Source organism: Megalops cyprinoides, chromosome 17, assembly GCF_013368585.1.
Source record: "Megalops cyprinoides isolate fMegCyp1 chromosome 17, fMegCyp1.pri, whole genome shotgun sequence".
In the NCBI taxonomy this organism is placed as follows: domain Eukaryota; kingdom Metazoa; phylum Chordata; class Actinopteri; order Elopiformes; family Megalopidae; genus Megalops; species Megalops cyprinoides.
In genome coordinates, this window is record NC_050599.1 from 16382299 (window position 1) to 16398560 (window position 16262).

Genomic DNA, 16262 nt, shown 5'->3' on the forward strand with positions numbered 1-16262 from the left:
CATTTCTACAGCTGGCTATTCTGCCCAAGGGCACAGGCACTTCACCATCAACAAATAGTCTTATGGTCTTAAGGCCAGACGCCTTCCAATTACTCCACACAGACTCATTCCCAATAAAACACGTTCCAATATGCCACTGAGCAAGGTGATAAGTTAGAGGTCAAAGTTATAAGGTAAGGTCATCAGTCAGACAGAGATCAAGGTCATCAGTCAGGCAGAGATCAAGGTTATCGTTCAGACAGAGATCAAGTTTATCAGTAAAGCAGACATCAAGATTATCGGGTAGGCAGGGATCGAGGTTATCAGGTGGCGGAAAGTAAGGTTATCGGTTAGGTAGAGATCAAGGTTATCAGTCAGGCAGAGATTAGCATCTAGGCAGAGGTCAAGGTTAGCGGTTAGGCAGAGATCAAGGTGATGGAAGGCTTTCCTAGTGCTTTAACAGAAGCATAGGGTCAGGCAATGACCTCTCCACATGTGTCTGATGGAGATCCTGTTACAGGACACGTGGTCTTATGAGGCACAGCTGATTCAGACAGCGAAATGCTTCCTCGTCTGGGTAATGAAGCCTATAGCTTCACCGCAGTAATGGGGGGAATGGCTGGCCTGACAATACATATTCGGGGGGTTACAGGCACCGTGGTTATCAACCCCTTTCAGCCACGGCTGGGGCAAGCGGGGTCACAGCGCCAATACGGTAGAAACGGCGCCATTGAGCATGGCCAGAAACGCTCCTCTCGCCCCCACCTCACTCTCAGCGCCGACGATCACGAAACCCTTCAGGGATGGGGGGCGGGGCTTCGGCTCCCCTCCTTACTAATGAGTGACCTTCCCCTGGCTGGAAGCGGGGGGGGGGGTGAATTTTCCCGCTGATAATTGCCTCTTGTGTTCCTGTCAGGGAGATAATCTACGGCTCAGCTGTGGCAAATCTCCCGCCTCCCCGCGACGGAGCCGTCTTAACGTGCGCCGATTCGGAGCGCTTAGTCTGTGTCGGCCTTCACCTTGAGAAATGAGACCTTTCATTTGCAACCGAGAGCCGAGCCGCCGGAGTGCAGCGCCGGGGGAATTGGGTTATTCATGACTTCATCATTATTTCCAAAAAAAAAAAAATAAAAGAAGAGGGCCACCGAAAATAAAACGACGCAAACGCGACCGCCTGACTGCGTCTCAAATTACGGGGGCGCTGGTCTCTGAAAGACGGGACGCGGGACAGGAGAGGGACGTTTGGGGACACGGAGCTGCTCTTAGCTGCCTGCGAGACGGACTCTACAGAGGCACTCTACCTCCTGGAGGGTTTTGGAGAGGGTCTCCAGGTGCTGGTCTTTCTCCTGCAGCCGCTCACGCAGGTCCTGAGAGACACTCTTCTCCTTCAGCAGTCTCTTCTCTGCAGCCTGAGGGAGGGAGAGGGAGAGGGAGAGGGAGAGGGGGAGAGAGAGGGGGAGAGAGAGAGAGACAGAGAGAGAGAGAGGAGCTGCGTTAGCCTCTCCATCCTCGCTCTGCGCTATGACCACTCCTATTTTACATTTGCCACATTCACAGCTCGCAGGTGCCAATCACACCAGTGAATACAACTTCCAATGGCTGAGGGAAAAAAAAAAAAAGTGCTTAAATTTCTTTAAGCCTCTTGAAAAATGAGCTTCTTACCGTTAATTCCAGAGTGAGTTTTTCAATCTGCTTCTTCTGATTGTCTATCAGCTGGGAAAAACAGCAGAAGTGTGAATCATTAACGTGTTGCGAGCGGGCCGGGGCGGTGCGGGTGCGGGAGGGGAGCGGGCTGGGGCGGTGCGGGTGCGAGAGGGGAGTGGGCTGGGGCGGTGCGGGTGCGGGAGGGGAGCGGGCCGGGGGCTGTACCTGGCAGCCGTGCGTGTGCTGCTCCTGCAGCCGGCCGTTCTCTCTCTCCAGCTGCTTCAGGTCCAGCATGGGCAGCCGCACTCCGTCCTCGAGGCACTTCTCCACCTTCTCCTGCAGGCTGGGGGGAGCGCAGAGTCACAACACACAGCGTTACAACACCGTAATAAACAATGCAGCCCTACGATGCTGTCATAAACGCTGCAGCATTACTTACAACAACGTGATAAATCACTGGTTCTCCATCCTGCTCCTGGGGGCCCCCTGCTCCACATGTTTTCCAACTTTCCCTGCTCTACCTACCTGACTGACCTCATCAGTGGCACTTTTGATTCGCTGAGCACACCTGATTTGATCAAGAGCATGCACACTAATTTCAATCAGGTGCGTCTGGAGCAAGGATAGATAGAAGATATGCAGGACAGTGGGCCTCCAGGAGTAGGATTGAGAAACACTGATAAATAACACAGCGCTACAACACCAGAACACAAATAATGCAGTGCTACAGCACTGGAACACAGGTAATTCTACTAGATAATTCTAGTATAATTCTAGCCAAGAGAGCACAGTGTTATTGCACTGTAACACAAATAATGCAGTGTTACAACACTCTAATACAGAGAGAGTGAGGATATAACCCTGTGTCCCTGAAAAGGCAGCATAACAGAAAGAATAGTTTCCCAGCACTGTAACAGAGATCACTGTGTTACAACACTACAAAAGAGAGAGAAGGGAGCTTTACAACAGCAAAACACAGGAAGCAGAGTAACAACACAAAAATGCTGTTTTTACAACACTCAAACACAGAGAACACAGTGTTACAGTGCTGCGAGCACTCTTACATCAGAGATAGAAGAGGATACAGAGAGATAGAGGAATAGGCAGAAATACAGAGAGAGAGAGAGAGAGAGAGTGTGCCAGAGACAAAGAAAGAGAGAGATCCAGACAGATTCAGGGGCAGTAAGACAAAGAGGCCAGAGTGAGACAGGGACAGACAGAAAGATACAGGTAGTAAGAGATACGAGAGAGAGGGAGAGAGAAACGACCAGAGTGAGAGGAGGAAAGACAGAAAAAAATACAGACACAGGGAGAGATGCAGAGAGAGAGAGAGAGAGAGAGAGAGAGAGACAGAGAGAGAGAGAGAGGGAGAGAGAGAGGGAAAGGGCCAGAGTGAGAGGAGGAAAGACAGAGAAAGAGAATGAAAGACAGAGAGAGAGACAGATACAGGACACCCAGAGAGAGTAAGCACAGGCCCATGGGCAGGGTGCAGCCTTCAGTACCTCTGCACTGTTGCCACCAGCTCCTTCTCCCTCTTGGCCTGGCTCGCAATGATAGCCTCCTTCTCCTGGAGCAGGGTATTGCTCTCCGCCAGACTCTGCTCCAGCTGGGCCACCTTCTCCTGAAGCGCCTGGGCCTTCCCCTGGACCTCCTCCAGCTAACACACAGAGCACCACACGGACACACCAACACGTGAGGAAACACACCCTCCACCAGAGAAAATGCAAGCCGCTGTTCCGACAGAAAATAACCTTAACTCGTACTGCCCTCTGGTGGTCGTATAATGCATTGCACCATGAATTTACATTGTAGCAAACCTCAATCAGACCATACTGAGTCCCCAATAATCAAATCAGTCTAGCAATTGTAGATTATGATGAATTTGTATTAAGGTGCTATTTACATGTGCCCACAGTAAATTTCTCATAGGCTAGATAAAACTATCTGCCCATTTTCACTGGCACCGGGGCAGTAAAACTGATTCATGTTAATTAAACGATCTGTTTTATATTACACTTTACATTTGCTTAGCGGACGCACTCATCCAGAATGGCTTAAACAGCTTACATCTTATCCATTTAAACAGCTGGATATTTACTGAGGCAAATTGGGGATAAGTACCTTGCTGGAGGGCAACACAACAGAGCACTGCTAGCTGGGCACATGAAGAATGCAGGGAAGAGACTGCTCTCACTGACGCGTCAGCCCGGGCGAGCCGCTTACCTGCTGGGCCTGGCTCTGGACCTCGTCCAGCGAGGGCAGGTCGGCCAGGTACTTCTCCAGCGTCTCCACGCGCTGCTGCTTCTCCTGGCACTGCTCGCTCTCACGCTGGCACTTCTTCTTCAGGCTGCTGATGTAGCGGTCACGCGTCTTCATCTGCGCGGGGAGAGAGAAACGGACCTCAGCCTCCGCTCCATCAGCGACGGCCGCCGGGGTCCGGCTTCCTCCGCAGAGAGCAGCTCTTACAAACCTCTAACACGGGGCCGAGCGGCCATTCAACGGGAGCTGCGTTACAGCGGGGATACTGACGCTAATAGAGCTGTATGTGATATACTGAGGGGGTTTATACTGAGCAGGCAATTTTTCCATTAAATTATATTGTAAGCACTATGTGTAGACAGCTACTCAGTTTTAAAGGTTAAAGGTACAGTACAGTATGTACAGTACCAGTCACTCATAGAATGGTTTATTCTGTATTTTTACTGGTTTCCACATTTTAGAATAACAGTAAAGACATTAAATTATGAAATGATACAAATGGAATTATGCAGTGACCAAAAAGTGTTAGACAAATCAATCTTGTATTTTCGATTCTTCAAAGTAACCAAAATTATTTTTTCAATTTAAAATTTCTTTTGGAAAGAAATTCATGCATAGGCATCAACTTCACTATTCATACTTGTCTAAGAAACTAATTTCAAGCATTTAAGCATTAGCCTTTAGGTCGAAATGTCACTAAATGCATGTCTGCCATTATCTCAAACTTTTGACTGGTACTGTACTGTGAGGAGGAGTATCAGACCGTAGGGTGGTACTGGAAGGGGCGGGTTAATGTGGGGGGGTGGTTAAGGATAGCCTACCTTCTCCTCCAGCTTCTTGATGTCCTCGGTGTACTTCTGGGTGTTCTGTTTGAGGAACTCGTTTAGATGGATGACCTCCAGCTCAGCGGCTGCTAGTTTGCGGCCAAGCTCTCCATTCTCACAGCACAGAGGAATGGCCCTGTCGGACAGCTGGCTCACTGACCCTGGGCTGTTGTATGGAGACTCCTGTCATACAGGGAATATAGTCAAGTTAGAAGGCTACGCTATACTGAGATTAGTGTGTATACACTAGATCATATCTTGTTTTAATACTCAGTCTAATTTGTTTCACTTTTTCCTATATTTTTATGAAAATATACATAGGCATTACCTGGGTATTATTAAAGTAATAGGCCAGATGCTAAGATCATGTGAAAGCAGGTGCTTTTTTGTACTTGTGTAACCAGCATGAGGCATCTGTGGGTTCAGTGTTTCAGTGTTAGTACTGGCAGACGGCAGTAAAGCACAGACTAACAGTGCAGACTGTACCTTAGCAGGGAGTAGGTAGGTGTCCTCACAGCGACCCCTGTGGCCCTGGAGGACTTGCTGCGCTCTCAGCTCATTCTCCCTGATTCTGGCGTGGAGCTGCAAGATCTGCTGCTTTTGCCTGTGACACAAAGAACAAAATGCCTTCAGCCATTAACATCGGACCATCCAGTCTTCCACATCTGTGTGTACTCTTAGGTCGTAATAAACGATACTGATGATCACCTTCATTTTTTATGCTTTTGACCCCTGTATGCACCCCGAGTTGTACACCACAGTAGATTTGTCTCACTGCAACAATGTTTGGACTTGGGCAGGAGTGAGTCAGTCTTTCAATAGCTTTTCACTGCAGTAATATGGGACTGGACCGTATCATTTCCACCAAGTAATACATGAGCACATTCTAGACTTTGTTGTGCTGTCAGGTCTGTGGGCTGAGTAAGGAGTTATTTCTGTATGCTGAGCTCCTTCTAGCAGGATGCGGCTCCTCCCCCGTGGTCTTTAGGGAAACCCTGATTATCTGTGCCACAGCTGGGCACCCAGATGGAAGTCACTGAGTCATTCAGGTGGGAGTGTAGACTGAAGTCAGCATCGACTGTACATAAGAGGGACCTTTTCTAGCCATTTGTACTCTACCACTTCTGAGCTCTAGAAGATAACTTCTGGACAATGCGGTGCAATAGATACATATAATGCATTTTGTAGACCATTCAGACAGCTGGATTTTCACAGGATCACTTGAGGAAACGTATCTTACTCAAAGGTAAAACAGTCCACCTAAAGCCCAACAGCACTAATGTCTCCACAGTCTCAGAACTGCCAAAGGAACTGTGTAACAGATATTTACAAATGGAATTAAACCACTTCCACGTGTAAAGTGTGTAAAGTATTGAACAGCAACTAACATTGCACAGCTAAATAGGGACCACTGCTCTGTTTATTCAAGTAAAGGGATTGTGGTGTGCTGATTGATAGACATTTAGCTAACCTACACAGGATGCCCAAAATAAACAAATTAAGCGTAACTTTAAACATACGCTTTCTGGGTCTATGCTAAGTGTACAACCTCAGTGCTAGTTTAATTTCAGGTTTGTTTCATGACGACACATTAGAATGCACCTGATTTTCCCTTTCTGAAAAACTGGCAGATGGACCACGACGAGAAGCCAAACATACATTTTACTTCCACTTTCTGAAAGGCTGAAGAAATGGCTTCTGCAGTCAGAGGTGGCTCCTCCTAAAACCGTTTTAAAGTCTTCATCCAGGAGAGGGTGATTCCATAACTCTAACTGTACTTGTCAAATATGCAGGAAAAAGCACAATACTGACCGGATTGTAAAAGCAGCGTCCCTATCCTCAGGCCCAGTGTCCAGCTCTGTGACCGCTGCTCCGCACAGCATGGCTCCTGTAAATATCTAGCTCTGTGCCACACTTCCATACACGGCTGGGCAGCGCTGGACTGTAAACACAGGACACTTAAGCTAATTCGTCTCCACTCTCTACTGTGTTAGGAATAGCAAACCGAGGGGTAAATAAGATGCCGTCTCCCTTAAACGCGGCGGTGTTTACAGTGCGCGGCGAGCGGGGTTCTGGGATATTTCAGCTCGGCGCACTTCAGAGGAGGCGGTGCCACACGCCGCCGCTGTCCCGCTGCGGCCGAGGGATGCCAGGGAAGCATAGTAATCAAGACTGCATGACAGGAGATCCTCTCTCCAGATAATTCATCTTGCCGATGTTTGTCCTGTCCAGCGCCGCGGTGGAAAAGTGAACGTGTCGTATTTACACTCTCCTGGTTTGTACCTGCAGCTGTCTGCTTGGTCATCTCCTCGCGAACGGAGAGGAGTGAATCAACACGTGTTGGGAGGAACAAGCCAAGGACGGTTTATTCCAGGGTTGGGACGAGAGCCAACAGTTATTAGACACTGTGATATCTGAAGGTATCGGCGGTATGACTTGCCGTAAAAAAAAGGGATTTCATGAATGTAACACAGCAAACAGTGACTTGCAACCAATGCACGCTCAAGTTAGCACTCCCTCTTGTGGTAAAAGTGTGGAATTATTTGAATATTTTTAAATGATCTTTAACGTCTCTACCAAGTCCCAAAATCATGCCAACTTCTGTCAATCCTGACATTTTAGCCATTTGGAAAGATACAACAGCCAAAAACATCAATCTCGATGGGAGAAATGTGCAGTTTTAAACTCAAGGAAGAAATGTTTCTACCACAGTTTTCCTGATTTCTGCAAGTGGAACTTTAAAATATTGACACTTACTCTCAAAAAGGTATGAAAATCAAATTTAGATCTGTGCGGTTAACGCTTAAGATCATGACTAATGTATTTCGTCTCATTCCTTATGAAATTCAACGCCACTAACTGCACAGTAAATGCAGTGGGATTGATTTGCCTGTTATACCCATCAGCCCTGCTTAAATACTGCCAGGGCTTCCATGTTAATTCCTCGCCGGTCTGGCAGTGTCTCGGGCTGCTTCGTGTCTGCAGCGTGTCTCCGGGTTCAGTGCCACCGGTGAGCTGCGGGAGACCCGGGTCCCGCCGGAGCGGCCGAACGGTGCCGCGCCGTCACCCTGACACCGGACTCCTGTCAGCGGCTGACGGAAACCAGAGGCCCCTGGAAGCGTGTCACGACGTGCCTCTGTAATTTCTCCCTGTCAAGGTCACTGCTGCCGTCACGACTCACATTTCCTCTCGAGCGCAATACTGATGTCACTGTCGCAGCCTCGTCTACTCCCTGGCAGGTCGGGCACAGCAGACTGAGGCAGAGCCAGAGCTCTTAGACCTTGCTGTTAATTCAGCACCATTCGTACCGAACGAACATTCTCAAAATTATACAACTGTATATTGTTTTTTTTCCTTCTGTTTTATCCTCTGTGCTTTCACTCAACTGAAATGACATTTTTATGGGCCCACAGGATTCAGTGTCATTACTCACTCAGTAAACAGGTCACTGGATCAAAATATTTGTAACCACATTTCACTCTAACTACCTTCAGGCATGACTGGTACTTAAATTTATGTGTATTTTGGCTGTACCTGTAAAACTGTGAGAGTACATCAGTAGCCCCCGTTATTTTGACGAGCCAGCCAGGATACAACCTCTAGTCTTTGTGAATTTCACAGCAAAGCCAAACTGAGCGTGGCGAATACAGCCCACTGAGATCTTCATCTGAGATGAAGCTTCTCACCTGTCAATCTCCAGCTCTCTTTGTCTCAGGAGGCCCTCTTTGATCTTCACCAGGGTGTTCACGGGAAGGGGAGCGCCACCTAGTGTCTGTAGAAGAAGACAAAAATTCATCAATGAAAAATATCACTATAGATTTTTTTATATATCCCTGTGATATAACTTGATTCATAATTTAATGAATTATTTAATTAACTGAATTAATTAAAATGACTTATTTGTCTATAATTGGATAGACAGAGATATAGACATCACTATCAAAAATGGTAATAATAATTAAACTACTAAAACACTTCATACACAGCAAAAACAGTAATATACCTTGTAGTTACAGAAAAAAGAATAAGGAACACTCTCATACTGAGTCCTCTCGGTGATGAACTCCCAAAGATAAACACTCTGTGTCTCCCTAAACAGGGCTGCCACTTCAAGCTTCCCAGAGTATTTATGATTTTAAAAAATGTGGGAGAAATATCCAGTTCCTCTCAGAGCATCCGTTCGGCAGGAAGCCAAACACCAAATAAGTAGAGAGGGCTGCTTCGTTCCCTTATGCTGCAGATATATTGCCTCCTTGTTAGGACTGCTCATTCTAAGTATGCTCAAACCTACACAAAGGCTATGTAAAAATGGCTTTCCCCTAATGTTTCAATCCACTTTCCAGCAAAGCATAGGTCTTCCTGCACTTATACTTACAAGGTATTATTGCACTGATTAACTCTGTTATTGTGGCACTGTTGTGTTCAGAAAGATACTAGTTGGCTATATTTAGCTGTGGTGTAACGTCTTCTGTATGTTTCATACTTTTCCTTTGTAGATCGCAGCTATTCAGTCATGCAAATACGAAGTAAGTAAGGAAACATACACACACACACACACACACACACACACACTTCTCTACGATGTGCACAAAAGCTTGCTGGTGAGCGAGAGTAAGATGTGTACATTTTTAAATAGCAGACCCTCAGTGACTAATCTCATATAACATAACAAGTGAAAGGTGCCAAATGGCACATACGCAGTTCCCCAGTGAGGAGCTGTCAGGGTACCCGTGCTGCACGGATTTATAAGCTGCTGAAAGGATCGCATTATGGGCTCATGCATGAAGTCATGTCCCCCTTCCATAGGAAGACTACATCTGTCCATGCCTCTGCATTCAGCAGCTGTCAGTGAGTCAGTAGGTGCTACTGCACAATCACATACGGATTGCGCTAAACATATCTAAAATACTGTGGGCCTCGATTCATGCTAACTGTGGTACCGTGCTAATTCTGTCGCAACAGTTTAAAACAACCCATTGTTCAAAGGGAGCTACATCACGGCAAACTATTACATGGAAACCAAATTTTAGAAAGCAGAAATTTGTTTGGTATGTATTTCAGATGCCAATAATGAGAAGCTTCTCTTCAACCACAAAAGGATCATGTTTCTGTCTTAGCGGGATATGTTATGCTCCCTGAAGACTCTCGTCTTCTCTGTAGGACGACAGGCACATAACCAATGTACATAAATACATACATCTCTTCATTGTTGTTTTCTTATCAAATATGCACAGCCCTATTTTTTTTAATTGGCCCTTTAAAATAGTGGGATGGTTTTTCCACTGCTTGTGTCCAAGTTGTCCCATGGCCAGGCTAAAAATACCTCCCTATTAATGCCCCATATATCAGCCACACACTGCAGCCTCTTGAAAAACACGGTGTTGAATAGCTCAGGCTTGCGGGACTGATGATAGGAACCAGGTGGTCCCACAACATCCCTGACTCCAGCGTGACTTCACACCGGACAGCCGCTGTGCTGGGGGTCCGCACAGCACCCACACTGACCGCAGGAGAGACCATAAAAATAACAACAACAACCCCTAACTGATAACGAAAGAGAAATAAACAACCCCTCCGGTGGTCTTCGGTAGCGGAGACCTCAGCTCACACTGACCGCAGCGGAGACGAGCCAATCGAAAAACAAAGCATCCTCGTAAAGAGTAAATAAAATCCCCGGTATTGGGGGAACTCCAGCAGGGACAACAAACAGGCGTGTGGAAGTTTCCATTGCAGCTGTGTATCCCGGTCTGTCCCGGCCCGGCGGGGCGGAGGGGCCCTGACCCCCGCCGACCCGCTGCGGTTCTGGCGCTCCCTCACGGGTCCCATTACGTCAGCGGCGTGGAAAAAGCTTCTTCTCGGCGCTGTGTGACGTCAGAGCTGGGGTCGCGGGGTCACCGTGTAGCAGGCACGGGGATAGCCTCTGCTCTGCTCCTTGGCTAGGGCTGCGCAGGGCCGGATTGGCGCACCTCTTCCGGCATGAGGAGATTTCCGTCTTTCAGAAGGGCCGATTAACCCTGACTGACAACAACACGCGAGGCATCTAAGGGTCCTCGTGCCCCTGATCAACAAACAGATGTAAACCTATGTGTGAACAAGCCCATGCCTGTCTGTGTGTATGTATGCTTGTGTATGAGAGTGTGTGTGTCTGTGCGTGTTTGTGTGTGTCTGTACACATGCCTATGTGTGTTTGAGTATGAGTGTGGGTGAATACATTGTGTGCATGAGTGCCTGTGTGTGCATGTATGTGTGTATATGTACGTTTGTGTGTGTGTGTCCGTGTCTGTTTGTGTGTGTATATGTACACATGCCTACGTGTGTTTGAGTACGTGTGGGTGAATACATTGTGTGCATATGAGTGCCTCTGTGCCTGTGTGTGTGTGTGTGTGTGTGTGCGCCTGTATGTATGGAGTGTCACTGTGAATCCTATCTGTTCTGGAGTCCTGCAGAAAGGTCCACAGTGCACATGTGGAAGTGAGCAGCCTGCCAGCGCTCCCTGAGTGGAGGTGCAGCGGCAGAATGGCTGCGCTCCCCTGGGGGCACCGCTGAAAACACCACTGCCTTTTAAGCGCAGGAAAAATCCACCGAGCGAGCGGAAGTCACGTTCGCAGCGGCCTCCCACCGCCGGCTAATTTTGGGACGGGGGGGGGGTTGCTGTGGAAGCAGTCCAGCTTCTTTTTCTGTGTGACATTGCTGTGAATGCGGATAGCGGTCGAGCGCTTGGGGACCCGGTCACACTCGTGGTCCGGGGACAGAGGGAGCAGTCCTCTGAGCCTGGGGAGAACCTGCTCCCCTAACAGGGTCACTCCTGCTAGAGATTCACATTTACAGCTCATCCGCCCTGACAACACTCAAGGCCCAGTACTACTGACACACTTTACACTGGCCACGAGAAAGTCAACATTTTCAACACTGTTCAACCTCTACTGAAGTGTTTATAACTCAGTGATACAGATTATAATTGTATTTATTTCACTGTGGCCAGGGTGATACACCGATTTATTGAATTAATGACAATGGAGCAGACTGCTATAGTTACTACAGTACATATACACTATTGTATACACCAACAGTATACTATTATATTGAGTCTTCATTGCTAATACTCTACTCCAGGTACCCAACCATACATGTGCCTGTGACACATTTACCTGTGATCATCTTGCACTTTTAATCAGGTCATTCACAGTGTAAGCAAGCTAATAGGAAAACGGTAAGGGATAAGGGCCTACATGTCAGCAAATATGTTCCCCTGTGAAAGGCTATGGAAGAGGTGGGGTATGGGTATTTCTAAGCAGGTGAGGCTGAAGCGGTGTCATTGGCTGAAGACGGAGGGGAACCACAGACCTTGTGCTGCATGAGGTCAGAACAGCTAGAATTGGCTGATTTAGCTAGCTGGGCAGCTATATTCAGAGCACCACACTCATCTGACACTCACCGTAGAGATAACCTTGCATTAATTTACTTATATAATATGCTGTACACTGTACCTTTGCTTTATAAGCTACTCTGGGTAAGAACATCTGATAAATGGAAGAAAGTTAATGCAAACTTACCAAGCTAGCTAACTAGCGTGGGTTTAGCTCACTAGCTGAGCTCAAGCTGTGATTTCGGTTTCACGAGAAGCGACCTGTCAAAAGCACTGCTACTGTAAACTAACTAGTTAGCTGGACGGCTACATAAATGTAACTTTTTAAATAAACACTGCCAACCAGACACTTTAATAGCAACTGCTATTTCTGCCAAGCATTGTCTTTCTTTCATCTGTCCTTGCAGTTAGGAAACTTCCCGCCATACAAAAGTTGTACTTCTTATACCAAATAAAGACATGCAATGCCCGTTTTAAGATAATAGCGGGTGTCCTTCTGACTAGCCAGACAGACAATAGAGAAGAGATTACTATCAATGCATCAACCCCTCTGATCAACATCTGATTGATGAGATATTCTTTAGCCACACTAAGTCTTGGGAAAAACCAGAAAAAAGATCTATTATATAAAAAAAAAAACAACTAAACAAACAATCCGATTTGAGCTTGGTGGCTCCGCCCCCACACCCGAGTCTGGTAAGAAGACTCATTTATTCGTCAGCTAAAGAGAGTTTAGTCCTAAAAACAAGCTACTGCCTGCAGGGCCCTGGTCTGTAATACTTTTAACCCTCTGCTTGCTTAGCTGCATTCAGCCATATCTAGAACCAATGCTGGGAGACCAGCTGAGGACCCCACATGCATGAAAACAAACCCTGCTCATAGCTGCAGACTGGATGGAACAGATAACAATGGGCAACAGCTGATACACCTGCCTGATCCCTAACAATGCGCCCTCAACCCCCCCAAACCGCTCTGCACCCCCAGGGAGGGAGAGTGCCCTGCTGTCGCCACCCAGACGGGGGGCTGTAGGCCTGGGAGGGACTGACCGAGGTGAGTCGTTGGGGGGGCATAGCTGTCATTCCTCAGCAGCTGCCACCCGGCCCTCCTCTGAGATCATACATTACATTACATTACATTACTGGCATTTAGCAGACGCTCTTATCCAGAGCGACTTACATCAAATTACATGTTTTGACAATGTCATCCTTTTATACAGCTGGATATTTACTGAGGCAATTCTGGGTTAAGTACCTTGCTCAAGGGTACAGCAGCTGTGGGGAACTGAACCGGCAACCTTTCGGTTACAAGTCCTGCTCCTTGACCAGCATGCTTCGAAAAAAACGGATGCCCCACAGAGAGTGAAGCGCCGTGGACGAAGCCGCAGCTTCTGGAAGCAGAGCGACTGTGAACGAGGACATTAAAAAAAGCCCTTCTCCAGAGCAGCGGGCTCTCAAGCGGAAAGCCGAGGAGCGGGTTTGCGGGCGGGCTCGGCGGAGAGCGGGAGGCGCGCGGGGTGGGGTGCAGCAGCGTGGGACCAGAAGAGCGTCTCCTCAAGCACAGCCCGTCGCAGTAATGTAAAGAGCGCTGAGAGCCGCTGTTATTTAAAGTGCCGGGATTTGCTGGAGCACAGACAGCATATTTCAAGAGGCATTAATAAAATGACTCACAGATGGAGCCATAAGCCGGTCAAATGGTATATTAACAAACAAGCGCAAGAGAAACCGATATCAGGACGATAAAAATAGTGATGGCAAAACACAATCTCATGACAATCTGGACCTTCAGTGTCACTGTGTCTCTATAAATAAAGGAAGCTCTAAAAAAACATATCAATTAGTGGGCTAAAGTCCATCTTGGCATTCCAGTTGAAAGAGAAATACTAAAAAAGATAGTATCACTAGAGAATTTATCATTACATGTATTGGCATGGTGGAGATTGAAATGAGCATTGCCCAATGAGAACGTGTGCTGCTTGAGACTGCTGGATGATTGGCCAATATTTTAGGAGGTGTACTGAGGCTGGGTGTTTGAACAGCGTTAGCAGCAGTGATGCCAGTAATGCCATATCATCCAGCCCAAAAGCTGCACTGACCACACTGCAGAATGGCAGTTACATCAGCTGCCTCTCTCAGTTCATCCTTGGACTCTTGCTATGCTCCCCTGAAGTTTTCCAAAAAAAAAATGCCCTCAAATGGCTGCTGAAAGGAAGTCCCATCCATCACGTTCTGCTGAAATGCTTTCCGACGGGGCCGTCTTTTGGCCAAAAAGAATAGCAACATGGCTGTTGTTTGGCTAACACACTGAGAGACAGGGCTGTTGTTCGGCAAAAATGCTTAGAGACAGGGCTACAGTTTAAACACTCAGGACACTGTGGCACACAGACAGCTGACCACACTCACATACGACCCCCTGGCGACAGACTCCATCATCTCTCTGTGCGTGTAGCCTATATGCCAGTGTATAAATAGCCGAAGGCATTCTTTATGGGGGGCTGTCTTTAATCCCCTGAAATGGCGTCTTATTGGTGGACCGTGTCTGTTCTGGGATCGGATGTTTGAAGGATAAGCCTGCTAGTCTTTTTTGTTAAAGGTGCTTGTTAGTGCAGCCATGGTTAGCTCAGCTTAAAACAACACTAGGGTTACGGCCTCAACCCCAGCCTGTTAACACCATGTGGAGCTCCACTCTTCTGTAACCTCCCAATGTAGGATTAACACAGGCACAACATGCAGTTTTAGCATTGTGGCAAACAACTTAACACTTTGACACTACTTGTAAAAAGGCTACAAGTATGCTATGAGAACCAGGCATGTTAGCAGTGTCTGCAGATAAAAGTGCCTTTAAGGGTGCAAGAGCTGTGTTATAGCTAGTTGAAAATACAGTTGAAAATAAACTTCATGTTGCTTACATATACATAGTTGTTTAACAGACAATGCTTTCCAGAAAGATTTATATCCCTTAGAAATTTTTAATAATATATGTATATACAGTCTGATTGGTGCCAAGGTAATTTTGGGCCAAGTACCTTTCCTGAGGGTACAACAGCAGTGCCCCATCAGGGAGCTGAACCTGCAACCTTTGGGTTATGAGACCTTCTCCATCCCATCATGCAACACCGCTGCACAAAGCTTGCTTTAACGGCTTCATTAATGATTTTAACAGCAAGGCAGGATTCCGGGACTCATCACTTTGTTCATTCAGTAGGTTTGTAGTAGGGTCATGCCAATGTAGCCATGCTGAAACGGAACCTTCTGTTAACATTTGGGCCTACCAGCTGACAATATATGTTTGTTCTTTCCTAATATTAATATTGCATAACAATTACCAAGATGGATCTACAACGTGTAATTACCATTTTCCCCCATATAAACAGTTAACAACAAAGCCCTAGGGAAAAAGTTTGACGAGCTGCTGTAAGTTACCATGGAGACCACCCTGGCTCATTGTCAGCCGCTGATGTGAAGCCGACCAGGTCTGACTCTAAGCGACGTCTGGCTGTTATCCAGGCTAACCGCTCCCACCTCGGCGGGATGTTCCTGTCGCATGGCGATTTATTGCACAAAGGGAGGGTGAACTCGTCCCCTTGTGTGGAGGGGGGGGCTGTCCCCGCGTCCCCGTGCCTCTCGCCGGAGTCGTCACGCGACACAGCTAATCTGACGCCCGGTTCCTAGAACTTTATCAGAGCCCCCGCCTCCTCTTGCGGCCCTCCAGACACCCCCCCCCGGGTTTCAACAGGTTGTCCAGAGCCGCCTGACTCTCCCCCCCTCGAAACACGCTACTGATACGCTGGCCGCTTCTCAGATCTACCCTCACAGGCATCGCCGCTGTTTTTAGTGCCTTTCCACGTAGAGGGGGGAAAAAAAGCCACTTCTAATATCAGAGCGCGGAGTGTAAAAGCAAACAGAACACCCGCAGCCTGTCAGGGGTCTGAAACCGCGTCAGCGCGACGGTGAGTCATCTAAAATGTGTCACCCAAAAACGAGGACCCCAAACCCCTGTGGATCTCTGTAATCCACGGCCTCGTGCGGCTGGGCGGAGTGACAGTGACGTGTGGCTGCCGGTGACGTGAGGGAGGAGTCTCTCATTCCTAAACCCTGACACCCCCCGGGGTGACTGTGTGCGCACCTTAATCCTCTTGGAACAGCCGCTGCCGCCGTCATCGAGCCTGTCCCCAGCCGTCACCGCACAAACTG

At 47.7% G+C, this 16262-nt stretch overlaps 1 protein-coding gene across 2 annotated transcripts in view; it reads right to left on the reverse strand.

Moving 5' to 3' along the window:
- Nucleotides 1-16262, reverse strand: part of cep85l (centrosomal protein 85, like) — a 62856-nt gene that overhangs the window by 4699 nt on the left and 41895 nt on the right. For both annotated transcript variants that reach the window (XM_036549461.1, XM_036549460.1), the window contains exons 4-11: nt 8393-8478; nt 5193-5310; nt 4704-4889; nt 3847-3999; nt 3126-3280; nt 1849-1966; nt 1642-1692; nt 1281-1388 (exon numbers count right to left, since the gene is read on the reverse strand). In XM_036549461.1, the coding sequence (XP_036405354.1) occupies nt 1281-1388; nt 1642-1692; nt 1849-1966; nt 3126-3280; nt 3847-3999; nt 4704-4889; nt 5193-5310; nt 8393-8478 (975 nt within the window). The remainder of the gene's footprint in view (nt 1-1280; nt 1389-1641; nt 1693-1848; nt 1967-3125; nt 3281-3846; nt 4000-4703; nt 4890-5192; nt 5311-8392; nt 8479-16262) is intronic.